Source organism: Opisthocomus hoazin, chromosome 4, assembly GCF_030867145.1.
Source record: "Opisthocomus hoazin isolate bOpiHoa1 chromosome 4, bOpiHoa1.hap1, whole genome shotgun sequence".
NCBI classification, from domain to species: Eukaryota; Metazoa; Chordata; class Aves; order Opisthocomiformes; family Opisthocomidae; genus Opisthocomus; species Opisthocomus hoazin.
In genome coordinates, this window is record NC_134417.1 from 28025415 (window position 1) to 28039815 (window position 14401).

Here is a 14401-nt window from a genome sequence, read left to right on the forward strand (position 1 = left end):
AGCTCTCCGGACGGCCGGACCAGCCCCCAGGAAGGCGAAGGGGCACTGGGACGCAGGCAGCTCTTGCCAGCAGACTGCCAAGTCGCAGGTGCCCACTGCCTGCCCGGAAAGCCACCAGGTGAGTCTGCTGCAAAACCCCACAGAGCACCTTAAATGAAGTTTCATTAAGGTTTAAAAAATGATGTAAATTTGTATTATGTAAATATTCGTAAATATTCAGTTCATGAAACTTCCCAGGTCACCTGAGTTCTGCTAAGGCATCCCTGCCACAGCACCGGGAGAAAACCTGTTCTGACCTGGGCGAAAGCGAATCCGCCGTGGGTCCGTCCTGGGCCAGCCGAGGTTTGCCACCACCCGCGGCCAAACCCTGCCGCCCCGCACGCACGCAGTCGGATGCCGCACGCAGGGAGGACGGGCAAACTCCACTCCCTGCGCCGTGGTTGTAGAAAGAAAGTTCACCAGGGAACAACCAAACCCCCAAGCTCTGCTCAAGGCAAAGCCGTTTTTCTCCAGTGACTCCTCCGGAACCAACCCCGCTCTGCCAGGCACGACGCTGCCCGAAACGCCGCGCGACTGCGCCTCCGGCACCCAGCCAACCTGCTCCCGAGGCACCGAAACGCAGTCACGGAGCGACTTCTGATCGCCCCGGCTCGTCAGCCTGCTCTCCTCCCCAGAGCCAACAGAATTCTCTCCAGAAATAAGAATTCTACCGCTGTTCACCTCTCACCCGCAGCAGGGTCAATTAAGGTTGCCTTTCGGAATATTTCATGCTAGTGATGTCTGAGCCTGAGTGATTTTTGTGCAACCCAGTTATAATTTAATGTGATTTCCTGACTGCAGGTTGAGCCTTTCAGGTCTAGGAAAAAAGATGGGGGAAACAAGCCTATTTTTAAATGGAAACTTTTGCTTTGGCTCAGCGCGACGGTGAGCTGGAACACCGCTCGTCCTTCCGAGCAGAGCCGCTCTTTACAAACATGCTCACGTGGCTTTCACCCGCTGGTCAAAGCTAAAGGGAGACCCCACTTCATGTGCATGGATTTGACTCCACTAAAAATTCTTCTCACTGTTTATCAATAGTTTAACAGAATCCCAGAAGCTGGATTTTTCTAAGAATGGTTATTAAAATAGCAGTCTGCAATACTGCAGTGTGCTTTTTTTCTTTCCTCCATGTCACTGCCGAACCTCCTTCACTCACACTCGGACTGGCAGACCAAGCACGGACCAACAGCAAGTTCTGGACTCGTGACTAAGCCATCAAACACAGTACAACGCCTGCAATCCCTTGGCGCACTTTGTTCATTTCTTCTGACCATTGTAAATTATTTGTAAGCATTTACTATCCGAGGGAAGCCAGTAAAAAGTCAACATTTGTCAACCACTGTCACCCACTTCCCACGACTTCTGTTTAAGGATTCTTTCCCAATTTTGTAACAGATTCAGGCAGCTGGGAGGGGAGGGAAATCGAAAAGCCTCAGGTAGCACTGCGTGGTAAGTGGAGGCTGATACCGCCCGCTTAAGGACAGCGCCCACAAATACTTAAAATACTCTTCTATTTCCTGCTAAGAATTTTTAAGCAGGCACTGCAAGGTCTTTAGATAAAGGAAATACGAATGAGGGTTGCTGCGGAGGCACAGAGGTTTCAGAGGACAGTTTGCAGACGGGGCAGCTGGCGTGAAGAGCTACGGCCAAGCCCTCGCGAGCGCAGAACCCTCAAGCGTCCGCTAACATCGGTGGGAGCTGCGTAGTTCTAGCACACATCAAAATTACAGACTTGCACTGTAGTAAAAGAGCCACTGGTAGCAAACCAGGAGGAGAATACCTCAAATCCTGATTTTTTGTTAGGATGATAATTGGAATTGCTATAACCAGAAAGTCCACGCTTGGTCTTTTCACCTGCGTCCTCCCAGTATCTCTGTAAATATTCTGGGTTTCCTTCCCGTAAAACCCTCCCTAGAAACATTTCCAACGCCCGCCTGCTCTGAGGCTCCGACCAAGCTCACGTTCAGCTCACAGTCGGACAGGCTAACGACTCTGCGAGGTGGGAGCGTGCCACCCTAGGCCAGCGGCCCCAGCTCCGTCGCCGGCCCCGCGTGCCAAGCTGCCGGCCAGACCGATGACCTCCCGCCCTCCCCGAACGGGACGGACGTTCCCACCTGCCCAACACTGCCCACAACGCTTCCAGCTGGGCCGGCGAGATCACAGAGATGGCATTTTTATGAGTTGTGATCAAAAATGACTACGGCGCAAGCCCTTCCTCGCTCTGCTTTGATGGGCGAGCAAGTTCACCCCCAGCTGAGCTGACAATAAAAACAAGGTGTGTTTTAATTGGGTTTGAAAATTATGGTTTTATGGGACCTGGAACCAACAGCCTGGCAACCATGATAGCTGGGGAGATGCTGAAAGCTGGGCAACGCTTCGGCAGACTTGAAGTACATCTGGGCTTCTGACGTTCTGCAACCCACGAGGTGCGTTATGACCTTTAAACAACAAACAGAGCCCAGCAGTAAGGAGCTCCTCAGATAATATTTATCTCGAAAAGCGGCAAGCGAGAGCTGCCAATATGACCAAGAGTTTTCATTATTCCTTCCCAATTTTCCACCCAGCGACGCCTGTTTCCTCGCCACACCGTAAGGACGGAACAACACGACGAGCACGCGCCAGGTTTCCGTTCTGCTGGGATACGTACTGTAAAAACGGCATCAGCGCAACGCACGAGCGAAGCAGGGGTCTCCTCTTGATTTCTCTCCTGAAACAGGCGTTCTGCTGGAATCCATCTTTGATGTTTAAGATGTACTGATTATGCCAGGTAACAAACCGAACCTCCTTCAGACCCCGGCAGCTGGCTTCTTCTATCAGTCTTACAACAGGCTGTTTCAACAAAATGCAAACAAAAACATACACATGATTAATTACACGCTGAAAAAGTGACATTTTTGCCAGAGACCCTAAAGAATCCCTCTCTCTCGTCCCTGCCCCTGCTCTCCGACCACGGAGGGACATTCCGTTACCCATCTGTAGGCTCTGCCAACAAGGCAGGTTCGCAGCTTCCCTGTGTACCTGGTGCTGGTGCTACCGTCTTTTCACACATCAAATGTTTTTCCCAATATTAGCCTAAAGCTCCCTTGCCACAAATTAATTTCATTTTGCTTTTGCTTGTTAAATGTGAAGAGCAGAAGTCTGCTGCAGAACGATCTTTTATACATTAGTATCCTCTCATAATTTATTTCTTCTCTCCTACCCCAGAAAAACTCGGTTCTTTTAACTTCTCCTGGCAGGTCAGACATCCTAAACGTCTTGTTATTCGTGCTGTCTTCTTCCAGACTCTCTCCAGTTCTCCTTTTTTTTTATTTGCAAAGCCCCAAACTGCACCCAGTGCTCTGCCTTAAGCTCCCCACCACGCCCGCAAGTCAGCGTGACGCATGAAAAAGATGGACGTGGGCTGGTTCACGCCGGTGGAGGTATCTGTGGTACTGCCAGAACTGTAAGGGTTTGTTCAAAAGGTTACATACACCTCTGCACCTCTGGCCAGCCAAGGAGGAGCTCTTCACTCCCACAGGTATTTAAAAGGCTTCCTGGGGGGCTTACTCGCACGAAGCGAACAGAAGTATTCTGGTTTTGCTTTGGCTGCGCCTAGCACGGTACTGTCTGACGGCGGATGTGACTTCTGTGTCCATAACGGGGCTTAAAGAGTCGAGAGGGAGCAGGCCTGCTTAAAACCTGACGCGGGAAACCGCGGCGGTTAAAGACCAAAGGGCAACGGTGACACTGGAACGAGCGTGGGAGGAGATCCCGCAGGAGCCGGGGCTGGTGGCCATGGGACCGGCCAGCGGCAGCAGCCTGTGACGGGACCCAGCGACGCTGGAGCCTCACGTCCTGCCTCGCGGCATCGCTGGGGACGGCTACGTCACGGAAAAACTGCAAAGCTAAACGGGAGTGGTGTTCAAAAGGCTGCCGAAAGCTGGCCCCCCGGCCTTCAAACCATATTTCTAGGGATTAGAAAGGACTTTCTGGGTACCGACACGGGTCAGTTTGTGCTCAGATTTGACAGCTTGGTCAGCCCCCGGCGCTCTGGTGTTTCCAGGGATAATTCAAGGTGCAGTCAGCAGAGCAGAGGTCTCCTTTTACCGCTTTTTCAGGTCAACACTGACCTTCCTGATCATCCTCCTTAGCAGTAACTCCAAGTAAACTTCCCTCCCTGGCAGTGCTCAAGGACAGGTTGGATGGAGCTCTGAGCACCCTGGGCTGGTGGGAGATGTCCCTGCTCATGGCAGGGGGGTTGGAACCAGATGATCTGTAAGGTCCCTTCCAACCCAAACCATTCTGTGATTCTATGAATGCTCGAAGAGGAAACAGACTAAAAATGTCTATCTAGTTTATAGCACAGACTGCGCAGAGTGTTGGGTCGCACCCAAAAGCAGGATTCTGGAATGCGTTCCATACCTCGGAGTATTCTCTCCAGCCAAAGTGGTCCCTGCAGAAGTACTTCCAGACCGTGTAGGAGCTGGAGCTGGAGCTGGGGCAGGAAGGTGTGGACAGCCGCCGCATTTGGTCAAACTCAAGGGTTTCATATAATTTCATCATGTTCAAATCCACCCAAAACTCATGTCCCCTGGAAAGACAAGAAAAAACCAAAGAATTCTCAGCTTTCGTAATCCATCAAAAAGATCATTCAGGTATAATAAAAGACACTCAGAAGCCACAGTTGGCGCTGAGATCCCCTCGGTCAGGCTGTGCAGAACCCCCAGCGCCAGCAGCCTTCCCAGTCCAACGGGATTTATTCAGCATGCACGAATGGTACAAAAATCAATATACACACCCCTGACATTGAGAGCGTATGAAGTCAACCCACCGCACACCCGGGTTTGATGAAGCAGCCCCGTACCATTCCAAAAGTCATTCTCGTGCAAGTTGGTGCGTCAGGGGGAGAAGAGAAAATGTAAATGGCTCCGGATGAGGAGCGTCTGCTGCCAACCCACCGGCGAGTGCGAGTACCTTTCGTCCCGCGCTGTAGAAGCATCATATGAAATGCAAACACGATTTCACAATTACACAGCCTACATTGAGGAATAAGGGCTCTTTTTATTTTTTTATTCGAGTAGCTATATTGCTGCTCCAAAAATCACTGCTAAAATGCAACTGCGCGCGCAGCGAGCAGCAGGGTGACGAGGGCCGGACAGCAGCAGGGCGCTGGCAGCAAGGAGCCAGCGTGCAGCCCCCGTCCCCAGGGGGAAATCACAGCGCCGTTCCGCCGCGCTTTCCGGAGTCGGGCTTGGCAGCGCTGCGGCATGCCTCCGCACGCAGTTAACGCTGCTCCATTCGTCAGCGTGAAGAGAGACACCTCAAATTAAAGAACGTTCTCCAGTAAAGCACAGAGCTCTAAAGCTCTGCTGATCATCAGACAATCACCGGCTTGTTGGCAATCAAGAACTTGGGAAATTCATAGAAACTGGAAGAAACGACAGTAATATTCGTTCCCTACACAAGCTGGTTTTTTAGAACTGGGATTAACATATTTCCAAAATAAAGCTGTTTATATAATTAGTTTCCTACTTCTACAATCTCTTTACAAGTTGTCAGCTTACTGGTATTCATTAACAGTTACGAATCTTTGGCAACTGGAAACGCAGCTTTTGAGACTATTCAAAATATTTTCTTTGAATTCTTAACAGTAAACATAAATCAAGCTGATACTTGACATCTACTGTTTATTTTTAAAACTTTGGCACATGAATACCACAGACATCAAAGTACCACCTAAGAAATTTTCCATGTCAAGTGACAGCTATTCGAAGCATCCGTACGGTTTTCCGAACACAGATCTGCTTGAGAGCGGCCGCAATTCCGCCACCTGTTTCACCCTCTCACCGGTACAGCTGCCAAAGAGTTTTATTATCCTGCTGCCACTGGAAACCACCGAAGAGCTCCCACTTGCAAAACCAAGGATCGGCTGGGAAGGTCCTTCACCGCTGGGCAGGAGGTACAGCCATGTAGCTGTTCTCGGGGTTTCTGATCACCAGCTAATTGCACTCGGCTCGGTGCAGGGCTCAGCGCGGCGTGCAGCCTCCAGCGCTTTCCGACGGGCTGGCGGCCAGGGGATCCCCCCCACGGCTGTCAGGTGAAACTTAGATTACAGAATCATAGGATGGTTTGGGTTGGAAGGGACCTTATAGATCATCTTGTTCCAACCCCCCTGCCATGAGCAGGGACATCTTCCACCAGCCCAGGGTGCTCAGAGCTCCATCCAACCTGGCCTTGAACCCTGCCAGGGAGGGGGCAGCCACAGCTTCTCTGGGCAGCCTGGGCCAGGGCCTCACCACCCTCTCTCCTTGTTGGCAGTAAGCCTTCAGAGAGACAAGGTACAGGATAGTCCCAAAAGTCAAACCAAACATCTTAAAAATGCAACTCCATGAGGTGCTTCTAAAGTTCTTTGGACACAAGAATCCTTCCTTTGGCGGCCGCCCCACAGCCCCCGCCCGCGCGGGTCTGCCCGACCCATTCTGGGGACGCTTCACCCCAAGGCGGCTGCGCTGTGCGGCGCCAACGGCCCCAGCCAGCGCTTCCCCTCCGCGCCGGAAGCCCACCGCCCCAAGGAACACCCCGCCTGTGGATCTCCAACAACTGTCAGAGCACCACGCTAATCAAGATGAAAATTTGGCCAAGACGACGGCGCTGTCGCATCCAGGGCGTTTGACCACCGCGGCCGCCTGCGCTCAAACAGCGACCGCGCGGGGACGCGAGTGACACGGGGCAGGCCTGGCCAGCAGGAAAACCAGCAGCAACCAGCGTAAACACCCAGCGCAAAGGGACCGCCAGGGAACGCAGGGCTTCAAAAAACACACCCGCTTTCTGGAGAGGAACGCCAGGAACGGACCAGCCCACCTTCCTGGTATGCGGTCACGCTGCTCCACAACAGCGAGCTGCAGCCGACTTTATCTGAGAACAATGTGTGAAATCATGAGGAAATCATCTCTCCGAAATACCAAGCCCTGTCATTATTTAGAGGGTTTGCACGCGGCACCATCAGTATGATTTTTTGAGTGAATTTCTTCATTAATATATTTTTAATGCTGCTTTAGGGACATTTGCTGCTTCTTATCAAAACGCAGTCTTCCAATTCCGAATTTCAGTGCCGAACAAAGCTGTGACTTGAGAAAACACATTTAACGATCGATACCATTGACCTTATCCTCTGGGGAGAGGAGCTGGACTCGCTGCCCAACTCTGTTGCGCCTACAGATCCAAGCCCTGAACCAAGACCCCCAGCTGCTGCGCTGCACATCATACGAACCAACCACCCCAGAAGATACTTCCCAGCACGGAAACCCCACAGTTGGAGCGCGCATTCTCACATAAACCTCAAGTCAAGTACCACAACACAGTTCTTCTGATTTCAAAGATCTGTGACCTCCAAATGCACAGAAATGGAAACCCTTTTCTTTGTAAGTACATTATTTTATTTTAAAGGTGGTAAAACCCAGAGGATTATTTAATTTTATTATAACTTTGTATGTTGCATGTGTATGTTGCATCCCTCCAAGGGAGGTTCTCCTTCCCCTCTACACTGCCCTAGTGAGGCCCCATCTGCAGTGCTGTGTCCAGTTCTGGGCTCCCCAGTTCAAGAAAGATGAGGAGCTACTGGAGAGAGTCCAGTAGAGGGCTACGAGGATGAGGAGGGGACTGGAGCATCTCTCCTACTGGAGAAGAAAAGGCTGAGAGGGGACCTTCGAAATGCCTCTAAATATCTGCAGGGTGGGGGTCAGGAGGACGGGGCCAGACTCTTTCCAGTGGTGCCCAGCGACAGGACAAGGGGCAACGGGCACAAACTAAAGCAGAGGAAGTTCCAGCTGAACACGAGGAAGAACTTCTTCCCTCTGAGGGTGACAGAGCCCTGGCCCAGGCTGCCCAGGGAGGCTGTGGAGTCTCCTTCTCTGGAGATATTCCAGACCCGCCTGGATGCGGTGCTGTGCAGCCTGCTGTGGGTGACCCTGCTTGGGCAGGGGGTTGGGCTGGGTGACCCACAGAAGGCCCTGCCAACCCCAACCATGCTGTGATGCTGTGAAGTGCTGTCTGCGGCCAACACACGGAGCCCCGCAGTCGTAGGGAGAGCCAATGCAGCGCAGCCCTGCAGAGGGAAGAACGTCGGTCGAGGTGGCCAAGCGTGAGAGGGCTTCTCCTCCTGCCCGTGCTGCAGAGCAAGCGGGTCTTCGGGACGAGCTCCCGAGGTGGCGGGCGCTGCCGGGATGCTACACGCTTGCTTCAGGAGCGCTACACCTACGTGAACGCTTCACACACAACTCCCGTAAACCAAACCCCACCTACGCATCTCGTAAGACTGCTCGGGATTTACAGGGCTGCTGGCTAATGGCAGCTCACAGTGACAACAGCTTCTCTGAGAGCCGAACATTCTTCTGCGAAACCTGTCAGGAATGTGCCAAATTATTCCTCGGTGCTGAAAAATGCAGTGGTTTTCTGTCTGGTCTTTGGGATTTTATACATCTTCGTAGCTCGCTGCCTCTGCCTCTTCTCCCCCAGCCTCCCCTCCCTTAGAAGCCAGCGGAGGACGGGACAACGGTCCCTCCTTGGCTCTGCTGACCACTCGCTCTAACAGGAGCTCGTGACCAACCCTGCAGACGTTCTTCTCAAGAGCCTACACACATCACCTCCCGCTCTCCTGCTTGCCCTTTCCCGGCGGGAACGGCCCGGCTGCGGGCTCTGGGTGCGTCCCAGCGACCCGCCGTGTCCCAGCGAGCAAAGCCGAGCTCCCCAGCTCCCGGCACCCAGCCCTGCCTGTCGGCTCCACAGGCACCAGCCCAGCGCTGCTCGGTCACGGACGGGGACACCGCCACGGCACAGCTCTGCCCACGTGTCCTCAAGGCTTCCCTCCAAGCAAGAGCTGCAGCCCGAACCCAGAAAAGCACGCTCTCATCATTTCTTGAAGAAAAAAATATGGTTGAGATCCTTCTTGGCATGGTGTGCTCTGTCCCTGTCCCTTCGCTGCGAACAGGCAAAGGTTCCCGATGTAATGTTGCAGAACTTCCCTGAAACTCGCACTTCTGTTAAATTAGGGATGTTTTAAAAACGGTATTTTTATTTTTCAAGCTAGTAAAGTGCTTAGAACGCTACTTCCCATTAATTTTAGCTGAAAATTAAGTGACCAAAATACATAAACACCCCAAAACCCACACAAGTGTTTCATTTTTTCCCCTGAATGCTGTAACTCAAACCTTTGAAACTCCCCCCACAACAAATTATTCCGAATAACACTGCATTATTGCACACAGCTGAAGTTTTAGACAAATGCATTTACTCAAGTGACTGTATCTGAAAAAACACTCGGTGCCCAAAAGCCTACCTGATTTTTTTTTTTTCTAATTGTAAGATTGGGAATAAGGAAATATACTCTTTCGCAAAACCCCTTGATTTATATAAAATTTATATTACTCCAACGCTCATTTACATTCTTTAACAGTGTATTTCTCTATTCATAGCTATTAACTTTTTCAAATTACAGCAATTACCTGCTCTTAAGCTCTGAAATCTTAAAATACATTTAGCAAAGTTGTTTGAGAACAGCTCCTCAGTTAAAGCACTTCCCCTCTACGTCAAAAGCCTATTACCAGCTCACACACTGCAAAGCCATGAAAAAAAATGAACTGACCACAGCAAGCGACTGCGTGATCACATTCCTGCTTCAGCCTCAAGACACCAGCGATGAAAGCAAGAGCGACAACTCCACCTCTCCGCTGCCCGAGGCCTCAATATAGGCGAAAGACCCCAAATTTAGGGTTCAAGCACAGTAAGAATGCGAGATGCTCAAGGTTATGTCTGATATTCCCTCCAGCATCACATCACCTGGTCTTCAGCACAGCATCAGGATTTACCCCTCCTGAGGTATGGCGTGCGCTGTCTGAAGGAAGGGGATCCTCCACGACGTACGGATTGTGGACAGCCTACGGACTAGGAGCGGGAACACCCCGCACTGAACCAGCAAGGCACAGCTCGCCTGGCTGGAGCCCCAAAGGGAGCACGGAGCGAACCGCACCTCCGGGAGCCGCTCGCGTGCCCCGGCGATGAAACACCCGGCACGGCGCTGACGAGCCAGGCGGGACGCACACCCGCCAACCCGGCAATTAAAATCCTCTCTGGCGCGCCGGGGCGAGACAGACCCATCCCAGCTCTGCCCCTGCGCCGTCTCCAGAGGACGAGCTCCAGGAACAGGACCCATCGCTCTTCATCCCTTCCTCGGGCAGCTCGTTTCGAGGAAAAGGGAGAGTCTGGGAGCCAACATGGTTAAAAAAAAGCCCAAAACAAAGCCGGTGTTGTTACTCATGGACTTGGAAGTCTCCACCTGACTATATCAGCCTGGAGAAGAGCGGGAGGAGATGACGAAGGCGACGGTTTGTCCGACGTCTGGGAAAGCAGGAAGCGCATTCAAACGCCGTGGTGGGGCAAAGTGCGACTCCCACTACCTCTTTGCATCACGCAGCAGGAACAGCCTGCAGCACAGCTTGAAACCAGCAATAAAAACAACGCTGTCTTCTGCTGCAGAAAAATTTATTAAACCTCACTGCAAACACAACAAAACTTTGCCTCATCTTGCTTCCGAGGTAGAAGTGACTACCGCCATTTGTCCCCAGGAAAGGCAGATGTGGAGGGAGAGGCTGAAACAGCTTCTCCAAAGCCCCAGGGAGCATCTGCGACAGAGGTGCGAACAGAGATTGCTTAGGAAATTCTCTTCGCCGACTAACCAAATAAAGGTCTCTATTTATAAAGTGAAGGAGTTCAATGGAATTATTTGCGGTGACAGAGTAAGCGCGTTGCACTCTCTCAAGCAGACAGCACACAACCCCGAATTTAGTGGTGTACGGCAGCGCAGTGCAAAACAAACCTCCACGAGTGCTCTCCATAGCAGAGCTCGGTTCACAGAATCACAGAACAGTAGGGGTTGGCAGGGCCCTCTGTGGGTCACCCAGCCCTACCCCCTGCCCAAGCAGGGTCACCCACAGCAGGCTGCACAGCACCACGTCCAGGCGGGGCTGGAATATCTCCAGAGAAGGAGACTCCACAGCCTCCCTGGGCAGCCTGGGCCAGGGCTCCGTCACCCTCAGAGGGAAGAAGTTCTTCCTCGTGTTCAGCTAGAGCTTCCTCGGCTTCAGTTTGTGCCCGTTGCCCCTTGTCCTGTCGCTGGGCACCACTGGAAAGAGTCTGGCCCTGTCCTCCTGACCCCCACCCTGCAGATATTTAGAGGCATTTCTAAGGTCCCCTCTCAGCCTTCTCTTCTCCAGGCTGAACAAGCCCAGCTCCCTCAGCCTCTCCTCATAAGTCGAGGCCTAGGAGCTCAAGAGTCAGCTATATAGGAACAGTCTGCCTCGGTTGCCTGAATAAGCTGCATTTTGTCTGTACCTTAAGAAATAACACAAGGAAATAACCTCCTCTGGACACTGAACTGAGTAGGTACCTCTACTAGCAAGTTACAACACTGAAGTCTTTTTTCAGATGAATGTAGCCTACTACAACAAGAATACCTGGGCTCACTCTTCCTCGCATCCTTCTGCAGAGCTTCAGCCTAACGCGTGCCTCTTCCGTGCTCATTCCACCCAGCGAGACAAACAGGCGCTTGATGTTATGTATGAAGAGATGACTAGGAGAAATATTTTTTGTAAGTGCTACGAAAACGCATGTGGTTCCCAGCTCTTCTCCTCAGCTCAGCTACACGCCACGAGCCTTACCGCAAACAAGGTTCAGTAAAAAAGGAAACTCAGCGCGCAGCAGGGGCCTGGCCAGGAAATGAAACTCGGTTCCCACCAGCACAGCTGGGACACTGAGCCAGCCCGAGAGCCCAGCACCACGCAGATGATGAAAATGGTATTTTCTCTCTATGACTAAACCGGTTCCTCTCTGCAAGAGCAACAACCTGAAAGCCGCCGAGGGGAAGGAACAGACTTTAAAAGATCCAAACAGGTACAAAAACCTGTTGTGCGTAAGCCTGAAAGATCAGTCCAGCCGAACTCGGTTACCGTAGGAGATGCAAGTCAGGCATTTATACTTTCTGGTGACCCCAAATCAGCAATATTTCATTTTATTTGTAGCAAACAGTTGTCTGAAGTTGCAGCTTCAGGTGAGGGACCAAGCACCATATGAAACCGAACTTCATTTACAGCACACTGTCTTCATAAGATCTTTCTTTTTCAGCACAGGTACTGAAATAGGAACATCAGATCTTAGACAACAGCAGCCACTCGCCCCCATCGACACCAGCACCGATTCCGCAGGCAGCACCAGTGAGCAAGGGCCCGGGTACCCCTCGTGCAGGGATGTCCGTCCGCCCGCTCCGCCGTAGAACCACTGCCGAAACGCCGGGCTCCAGGGCGAGGACAGACACAAGCTGCACACACCATCCCGCAGCCTTCCTCTTATCAGCGTCGCATCATCCTCACCCTGGAGACGGGGGCAGCAGGCGACAGGGCAGGAAATTAGTCTCGTATTTTGCTTAATTTGTTCCCTCCTCGGGGCACGCTGCGTCTCCCCGCCACGACTGTGAGCCATGCAGAAGGCGTGCGGTGAGCAAGACCCAGAACAGAGCAAGCTGCTCCAGAAACATCTACCTCTACATTTAACATCATCAGAGGGGGAAAAAAAACCCGAAACAAAACCATCTATCAATACAGCAGTAGCTTTACTGCTTGTCCTATACTTATTTTTTTAAAAAAGCTGGACTGCGGGTTTTCCTGCCTCTACAACTGGTGACAGGGGGTGCCTGACAAGCAATCTCTGGTAATTCTCCCAGCGGCAGGGTCTAGCCTGGCTGGCGTGTTCGGAAATCTGAAACAACTGCAGGGCTAATGGTGCAGGTTACATATATATATACACAGCTGAGGTGAAAGTCTGGCCCAGATCTTTTCTGGAAGACAAAAGAAAACTCACCCCCCAAGCCCTCTCTCAGACACAGATGCCGTCTCCGGGTCAGGGAGTCGCTGAGGCACGGCTGCTGGAAGCGAGGGGCCGCACCGAGAAGGATGCTTGCTCTCTTCTGCTCTTCCTAGGACACCTGCCGTCGGCCACTTTCGGACATGAGGTACTGGTTAAAATGGTCCGTTGGCATGAAGTACTGTTAAGTTCCAAAATTCGGTAGCAATGAGGCTGTTGGACACGCTGCAGCCTTCCAAGGCTTACTGCGCGTACCGTATGTCGTAGCTGCAACCCAAGCCGCACCTTCCATTTGCAGTAAATGTGGATGTCCCCGTCCGAGGCAGATGGCTCGTCTCAAAGGCCTCCTACCCACGCCAGATGAGCGTATGTTTTGCAGAGTTGTGTTTGCTAGCTTTGGTTTTTGCACCGGTAGATGTTCTAGAGACAGCACAAGCACCGCTCCGAGCAGCAGCGGGGCTGGTGCAGGACAGGGGCTTCACGTCGCGCGAGAGGCAGTTGCTGTCGCAGAGCCGCCACATGAACACCTTCTGAAGAACTCGGATGGAGTCTGAAGTCCTGTTTTTCAAAAATGTTCTGCACAGACACATCCGCTGCTGGTTTTTTTTAGCATCTCATCCAATCTCAGCACTGAAAATACCCCGGCGACTTACGATACATAACGAACTGGCATCGATGTCATCACTGCTTTACACAAGGTGGTTGTACCCAAGGCCAACCCTTGCCAGTGACCACCAGTCCTGGATGTTTCGGCTTCTGAATGCTCCATCCAATGTTTCACGCCACACCCAGCCACCCACAAAAGGGCTCCTTCATACACCTGACCACAAGTTCCGAATTTTGCAGTTGCTACTCAGCTCAGATCCCTACTGATTTCACCAGATACACGCACCAGCTAGGAAGGAGCTTCACGATCGCTGCTCCTGCGAAGCAAGTCCTCGACTCTTCCCGCTCCTCCTCAGCAAGCGGGGCTGGCAGACAGTGCTGCACGGCGGTGCCTGACAGACTACCCGGGAGCAACTCTGCCCAGCAATCAGTTTCCCCAGTTGCAAATCTCGGTTTCGGAAGGGACTGGTTTGTTACCGTGCGTACACGGGGAACAGCCCGACCTCCACCTGAAGCCAGGCGACAGCTGCTTCCAAAACTGCAACCTGTTTATTGACGTGAAACACGAAAAGCGATAGACGAGCGGCGGCCGATTCCTCCGGCGGCTCCGCACAACACTTCTGCCTTCCCCAGATCCGTACACCTAGCAGCCAATTCGTCTCATTTCATGTGTAAACGCTACCATGGCACGGAGCAAACAGGAATTCACTGCAGCGTACCATTATAAAGCGCAAGGCAAACACTTCTCCAACCACTTCACATGCTTTTCAGAGGCTCTGTCTTGCATTCCTTCTAGCAAGGAATTAAAAGAAGCTGAAAGCCACTCAGCTGTGCATACGCGAGGAACACCGCGCACCGAATCGCCAGG

The 14401-nt window shown here is 52.1% G+C and overlaps 1 protein-coding gene across 7 annotated transcripts in view; it reads right to left on the minus strand.

Moving 5' to 3' along the window:
- Positions 1–14401, minus strand: part of TIPARP (TCDD inducible poly(ADP-ribose) polymerase) — a 44655-nt gene that overhangs the window by 3851 nt on the left and 26403 nt on the right. For all 7 annotated transcript variants that reach the window (XM_075418424.1, XM_075418423.1, XM_075418422.1 and 4 more), the window contains 2 exons: positions 4441–4609; positions 2687–2868 (listed from right to left, as the gene is read on the minus strand). In XM_075418424.1, the coding sequence (XP_075274539.1) occupies positions 2687–2868; positions 4441–4609 (351 nt within the window). The remainder of the gene's footprint in view (positions 1–2686; positions 2869–4440; positions 4610–14401) is intronic.